The 7672-nt window shown below is 50.6% G+C and overlaps 1 protein-coding gene across 1 annotated transcript; it reads right to left on the reverse strand.

Annotated features, from left to right (window-relative positions):
* Window positions 1-1473: 1473 nt before the first annotated feature.
* On the reverse strand, window positions 1474-1925 carry LOC116760320 (60S ribosomal protein L31-like). The gene is given in 1 exon segment (XM_032645051.1): window positions 1474-1925. A coding segment is annotated over 1 exon segment (378 nt). The 5' UTR covers window positions 1900-1925; the 3' UTR covers window positions 1474-1521.
* Window positions 1926-7672: the final 5747 nt, after the last annotated feature.

Genomic DNA, 7672 nt, shown 5'->3' on the forward strand with positions numbered 1-7672 from the left:
TTCCATGAAACAGTTTTTAATTTTATATAGTTGACTTTATCAATCTTTTCTTTTTTATTTATTTATGTATTTAGGTTTTCTTTCTTTTTTCTTTTTTTTGGCTGCGTTGGGTCTTCGTTGCTGCGCGTGGGCTTTCTCTAGTTGCGGCGAGCGGGGCCTGCTCTTCGTTGCGGTGCGCAGGCTTCTCGTAGTGGTGGCTTCTCTTGTCGCGGAGCATGGGCTCTAGGTGCGCGGGCTTCAGTACTTGTGGCGTGTGGGCTCAGCAACTGTGGCGCGTGGGCTCTAGAGTGCAGGCTCAGTAGTTGTGGCGCTAGGGCGTAGTCGCTCCGCAGCATGTGGGATCTTCTCTGACCAGGGCTCAAACCCATGTCCCCTGCATTGGCAGGCAGATTCTTTTTTTTTTTTTTTTTTTGCCACCAGGGAAGCCCAATTCCCAACCATTTTTATCACTCTTTACCCCCAAACCCTGTACCTGTTAGCAGTCATTCCCCACTTCTCCTCCTTGTCCCCAGCCCCATGCAATGTGAATCTACTTTCTGTTCCTGTAGGTGGCAAACTCTTCTTAAACTGGGATTTAAACTGTGCCTTCCTTCCCTCAAGGGAAGTTTCCTACTTAAGTCTTGCATTAGTTACTTATGGCTGCAGAACAAATTACCCCAATATTTAGCAGTTTAAAACAACATGCATTCACTTTCTCATAGTTTTTGTGGAGCAGGGGTCCAGGTACAGCTAGGCTGGGTCTTCTGCTTCAGGATCTCTCGTAAGGCAGCAAAGTGTTGGCCAGGGCTGTGGTCTTAACTGAAGGCTCAGCTGGGGAAGTAACTACTCCCAAGCTCACTTATACCATTGCTGGCAGGACTTGGTTCCTTGAGGACTGTTGATCTGAGAGCCTCATTTCCTCACTGGCTGGTGGCTGTAGGAAACCCTGAGTTCCTTGCCATCTGGGCCTTCCTGACATGGCAGCTTACTTCACCAGGCCTAAGGGAAGAGAGCATCTGCTAGCAAAATAGAAATCATATCTTTTGTAACCTAATCATGGAACGGATATTCCCTCAATGTTACTATGTTCTTTTGGTTAGAAGCAAGTTACTCAAGGGTAGGAGACTACACAAGGCTGTGAATGCCAGGAGGTGGGGAGTGTTGGGACCAGCTTGGAGGCTGTGAACAAAAGCCCTATCCTGCAACCTTCCCATGAGTTCTGTAGGCTACTCAACGGCAGGCAGATTCTTAACCACGGCGCCACCAGGGAAGTCCCTATCAATCTTTTCTAATGACTCTTTTTGAGTCATGGTTAGACTTTTCCCACTATGAGATTACAGATTCTCTCCCGTTTTCCTTTAGTGCTTTTATTTTAAATTTATTTATTTATGACAACAAAGTGGCACACAGGCTTAGTTGCTCCGCGACATGTGGGATCTTCCCGAACCAGGGCTCGAACCCGAACTCACGTCCCCTGCATTGGCAGGCGGATCCTTTTTTTTTTGTGAAGGCAGCTCTGTAACTTTGTTGGAGAATCAGCAGTTAGTTCTCATCCACATTAACTGTCTGTAGATTTTTGAAAGTGGTGACAGGTACATAAGTAACCAACGTATAGAGCTTGTTTGGTGAATCTTCATCTTCATTCCGTTTTCTGGACAACCGCACACGGATACGTTATGGGACATTCCTTATTCCTTTGGCTCAGAAAGCTCTGTTGAGCCTGGTGTCAATGCGTACATCTGGAGTTCCCATCTCCTTCATGGCAAACTTCGGTATTTCTTTGAGTGCCCGAGGGGCACGCTTCTTGAAACCCATTCCGTGGATGCGCTTGTGAATGTTGATGGTGTATTCTCTGGTCACCACCTCGTTGATGGCGGACCGGCCCTTCTTCTTCCCGCCACCCTTCTTTGCGGGAGCCATCTTGCCTAGCCGGGGTTAGAAAGGAACGGCAGGTGGATTCTTAACCACTGTGCCGCCAGGGAAGTCCCAGTGCTTTTATTTTATTTTAATATTTTTTAACATTTAAATCTTTGGAGCTTATCCTAATGTTCCACGTGAGGTAGAGATCTCATTTTCCCCCCAGTAGGCTACCTAGTTGTCCTAGAACAATTTACTAGAGAGTCCATTCTCCACTTTGAGATGACACCTTTATCGAACACTAAATCCTCCTGTGCAGTTGGGTCTATTTCTGGACATTCTAGTCCAGCCCATTCCTTTGTCTCTTCCTGCAACCAAAGCAAGTTGTTTTAATTATTGAGGCTTTAAATATAATTATCTATAGTAGTATGGTTAATAGTGTCTTTTCTTTCTTCATAGTTTCCTGATATTCTTTTCTCTTCCCCCCCCCTTTTTTTTTCTCCTGAGGGGTGGGGAACTGTAGGAGATTTCATGGGACTTATACTCCTGTAGGGGAACACACAATAAGCAATACCTGTCATTTGGCAGGGCCAAGAAAAAGATAATAAAGCAGATAAAAAGACAGAAGGCAAGTAGGAAGTAGTATTTAGATGGGCAGTGAGGGAAGCCCTTGGATGAGGTGGAGACATCTGAGTGAAGAGAGGGAGGCCACCTGGATACCTGGGGAAGACATTCCTAGCAGCACCAAGGGCAAATGCAAAGGCTTGAGGCAGAAGCATGCTTGGCAGGTTGAAAAACAGCAAGGCAGCCCGTGCAGCCAGAATAGAGCTCTCAGAGGGGAGAGTGGGAGGCGGTGAGGTAGCTCATGCAGGCCTTGCAGGTCACAGCAAGGACACTGGTTTTTCCTCTGGGCTAGGGAGCCATGGGAGGGGGTTGAGCATAAGAGTGACATGTTCTGACCTCCCTTTTATCAGGCTGGCTCAAGCTGCAGTGTGGAGAGCAGACTGCACCGCTGAGGGCAGAACAGGGGAAGGCAATAGGATTGGGGATGGGTGAATGAATTATAACGTGGTTTCCTTGTCAGTCTCTCCCTTTGCAAGGACCAGCACTGCGCTTATTCAGTGACACAGAGTAGGCATGGATAAACATTTGTGAGAGGAAGAAGGGAGAGAGGACAATAGGAGGAGGCAGGAGAGGCAGGGTCCCTTGGGGAATGGCTCTGCAAAGGCCACAGATAGTAGAGGGAGCAGAGGTGATGAGATCCAGCTCCTCAGCAGAGATGGAGACCAAGCAAATAATTACCTGTCGTTTGGTAGTGCCAAGAAAAAAATAATAAAGCAGATAAAAGGACAGAAGGCAAGTAGGAAGTAGTATTTAGATGGGCAGCAAGGGAAGGCCCTTGGATGAGGTGGAGACACCTGAGTGAAGGCAGAGAGGCCACCTGGATACCTGGGGAAGCTATGCCGTCTCCCACCTGGTGCCTGCCCAACCCAGGATCTGTGACCCCCATGTGCTGCCCAGACACAGCTGCTGAGGCCCCAGTGGGGGTGGGATCCAGCTGTGTGGAACAGGAGCCATGGGACCGTCAGGACTTTATGATGCTTCCGGCAGGATGGGCCTGGTAGCAGGGCAGGTAGACAAGAGACACCAAGCTGAGGGGTAGAAGAAAGAGGTTGGGCTTTGAAGTTTGCCCTGGCTTGGCCACTATCTCACATGTGACCTTAGGTAAAGAGCATCCATCCAGAAACCCCAGTTTGTGCCTCTGTAAAATGGGAACAGCATCTCCTGCGGGGCTGGCATGGGGTCTGAAGGAGGTAGGAGTCCAGTGCTACTCCTTGTCCAGCTCTTTGGGGTCTGAGTTTGGGGTGGGGGGAAGAGGTGAAGCGTGTCCAGAGGTGTGAGGGGGGAGTGTGGGGCTGTGTTTCTGGGACTTTCCTCGCTGAGGTCAGCGGCCCGAAATAGCCGCGCTTCAGTGAGCGCGTCGAGGTTTGGTCACTGGCTCTCTGCCCCGCCCGCTGCGGGCAGCCGTCCAGCCACAGCGCGGGCCCCTTCCACTGTCACATCTCCCTGCAGGATGGCGAGAACCTGGCCAAACGCTCGGCGCTACGTGAACGCGACCTCAGGGTACTCCGATGAGCTGAGGCTGGCGCGGCTCCGGACGGCGTCGCCGAGGTCCACGGGCACGCCTTGCTGCGTTCCCTCGCCTTGGGTCCCACTGCATCTACTCCGACAGCAGTGGCTGTGAGTGCAGCCTGTCGTGGCGCCCGCCAATCAGGGAGCAGAGGCTGACTCCGGGCACGCCTCCCGTGACGTCAATCATCCGGCCCCCCGGAAGCCCCGCCCAGTGGCCTGGCCTGAGAAAGGCCTTGAAGGGCTGGTGGGTGGGGCCTCTAGAAGGATGAAAATAACACCCCTGTGAATCGCGCACTTTATAGCTGACCTGAGAAATACAGGCAGGTGAATAGTTTTATAAGTTTTAAAATATATTTGTTCACTCAGTCACTCGTCCACCCATCCGTCTGTCCATCCAGCTGTCCACCTATCTGTCCACCCACTCAACCAAAGCTATTGAACGCCTCTTGTGTGCCAGGCGCTGAGCTGGGTGCTGGCGGTAAATAACGATGAGTCCTGTGCTTGTGTTCAGAGAGCTCAAGTCTAGTGAGCAGGTCTGACAGTAACAAAATGCTTATACCAATCGTGCTGTTATTACAACCGTGATCAATTCTAGGAACATAAGGTACAGGCTGCTGGAATAACGGAGTGTTTAATTTAGACTGGGGGCTCAGGTCTCTGGATAAGTTACATTCCAGCTGACTCCTGAAGCAACAAGAGTGTTCCAAGCAGAGGAAAGAGCTTGTGGACAGGCACTGAACTTGGCAGGCTCTTGGAGGGTTCTGGGAAGGGAAAAGAGGCCAGTATGGCTGGAAAAGAGTTGGGGGAGGGGAAGGAAGGTGAGATAAGACTCTGGAGATTTAGGGAAGCAGGTTATTAAAGACCTTGAAAGCCAAAGTAAGGAAGTAGAATTTTTTTAAAAAATAAATTTATTTATTTATTTTATTTTTGGCTCTGTTGGGTCCTCGTTGCTGCGCGCGGGCTTTCTTTTAGTTGCGGCGAGCGGGGGCTACTCTTCGTTGTGGTGCGTGGGTTTCTCATTGCGATGACTTCTCTTGTTGCGGAGCACGGGCTCTAGGCACGCAGGCTTCAGCAGTTGTGGCACGCGGGCTTCAGCAGCTGTGGCTCGGGGGCTCTAGAGCACACTCAGTAGTTGTGACACACGGGCTTAGTTGCTCCGCGGCATGTGGGATCTTCCCGGGCCAGGGCTCGAACCCGTGTCCCCTGCACTGGCAGGCAGATTCTTTACCACTGTGCCACCAGGAAAGCCCAGGAAGTAGAATTTTATGCTAAGTGTGGTAGGCAGCCACCGTTGGTTTTGAGGGGGTTGGGGCGGATGTCACTTGATCTACTTTGTTTTCAGATCTTCCTGACTCTATGTGGAGAATAGACAAGAGTGAACACAGGGGGGCAAGAGTGGACACAGGGAGACCCATTAGAAGGACCTTGTAGTTGCCCTCCAGGCCTGAGGGTAGTGAGCTAGATGCTGAGAGGGGGGCCATGTGGGTGGATACACGTGAACAGACTAAAGAAATAATTAGAAAATAGAATCTCCAGGCTGCCTGGTTGCTCAGTTGAATGGGGTTGGATGGGTGAGGCAGAAGGAGATTAAAATTAAGTTCCTTGATTGGACAGTCACTTATAGAGTCCCCTCTGGGTGCCAGGCACCGTCCTGGTGAGGCTGACCGGGTTTGAATCCTGGCCTGTCACTTGCCAGCTGTTTACCTCGGGGAAGTGATTTGACCTCTCTCTGCCTTGATTTCTTTTCTGTAAAGTGAGGATCCTAATAACACCTAAGAAGATTGTGGTAAAGGGACTTCCCTGGTGGTCCAGTGGGTAAGACTCTGCGCTCCCAATGCAGGCGGCCCCGGTTCAATCCCTAGTCGGGGAACTAAGTCCCACATGCATGCCGCAACTAAGAGTTCGCACGCTGCAACGAAGATCCCGCGTGCTGCAACTAAGACCTGGCACAGCCTAAATAAACAAATAAATATTAAAAAAAAAAGAAGATTGTGGTAAGGATTAAATGAGTCGATATATGTAAAACCTTGGATCTGGGTGTTTGGGACTGGGTTCTGAAGCTGAGTACTTGGACTTGAGTATTTGGGGCTGAGGGCTTGGGCCTGCTCCTTGAAGTAACCAAGCCCCATTTCTTTACTGGCCTTATATAGAAAATTGAAACAGGATGATATGCTAGCACAGTGGTTCCCACACTTGCCTGTCTGCACATTAGAATCACCCAGAGATTTTTTTTTTTTAACTTCCAAAGCCCAAGGCTACACCCCAGACCAGTTAAATCACAATCTCTGTGGGTGAGACACAGGTATCTGTATGTTTTGAGGCCTCCAGGTAATTCCCAGCAGCGGATAAGTTTGGGAACCACTCTGGTAGAGAGAACAAGGAGGCTGCTTTAAAGTAGTGGTCAGGGAGGGCTTCTCCGAGTAGGTGACATTTGAGCGGAGACCCCAGAGTGAAGAAGGAACTGTCATTGGAAAGTCATGGGGAAGGCCTTTGTCTTAGCCTCGGTTCCTGCATGCCTGGAGGTGCCTTTGGGCCTACTTCTTTGAGTAACCAAGGTGCCATTTTTTACTGGTCTTGTACAAATGAACTGCCCCTAACCTGACTCTCCTCTCTGTGGCTTCACAGCACATGGGAAAGGTGTGACCCTGCCTGTCTGCACTGTCTGCTTCGTGGAGACCCCAGAGGGAAAGGAAATAGAAGGCTGCCCTGGGCCACTTCCTAGGGTCTTCCTAGGGCCTTCCTCTCCCTCTGAGCCAGGAAGCCCGTGCTCTCTAATCTTCTGCCCCTCCCTCACAGCCATCTGCTTAAAGGAAGTGGCTCTTCAGTTCTTCACAGGAAGCCACAGGCCTCCTCTGCCTCAGCTCCCTCTGGCTACTGCTGACCCAGGCCCTCTGCTGGCCCAGGTCCCCTTCAAGTCTGGGTCCAGGGACGCCCTCTTCCTGGCATCACCACCTGCTGCCCAGACAAGAAATGTTTGTGTGGAATGCTCCTCTCATTGCCTTTAAATCCCTGTGGCTCAGGTCTAGAAACACAGGCTGGAAGTGAGACCTGATTGCAGAGGGTCCTGAATGCTGTGCTCAGGAGATCCCAGCATTGCAGGACTGAGGGTCTGGAAGGAGAGGAAGAGGCAGGCCCTGCAGGGATCCTGAGGGTTGACCACTCCTATGAGCTTCAGGAGCTCCTGCTGCAGAGCAGGCGCAGGGCCTGAATCTTTTTGGTCTCTAACATCTATGGGGGGCCTGGCCCCAGGAGGGCTGTTGATCTTGGTGGAGCTGCTGGAGGATGATTCAGGCTGAGGATTCCAGGCTGGGACTGTATTGCCACCTGGTGGCCACATCCATGCATAGAGCAATGGAATTGTGGGAGGCTTGCCTGGAGAGGGAGTGAGTGGACTTTCAAGGGTCTGGGGGCCAGGGAGGCCCTTAAAGAATAAAAGAAATCTCTAGATAAAGGGATTTTTATCAAAGAGCAAGACACCTCTAACTTGAGCACTTTGGAAAGACATTCTAGGTCTAGAGGAGAGTCCAACACTTCCCTTCCTCTGTTTTATAGACTAGGACACTGAGGTCCAGAGAGAAATGATGATGTCAGAGGACCTCAATGCTGTTTTCCATCAAGTAAGCCACACAGATGGGATCTATTTTTGGGCTTGTGTTAGGGTGCGGTCCCAGAGTGAGGAACTGCCCTGCTAGTTTCTAGCCAC

Source organism: Phocoena sinus, chromosome 1 (assembly GCF_008692025.1).
Source record: "Phocoena sinus isolate mPhoSin1 chromosome 1, mPhoSin1.pri, whole genome shotgun sequence".
Classification (NCBI taxonomy): domain Eukaryota; kingdom Metazoa; phylum Chordata; class Mammalia; order Artiodactyla; family Phocoenidae; genus Phocoena; species Phocoena sinus.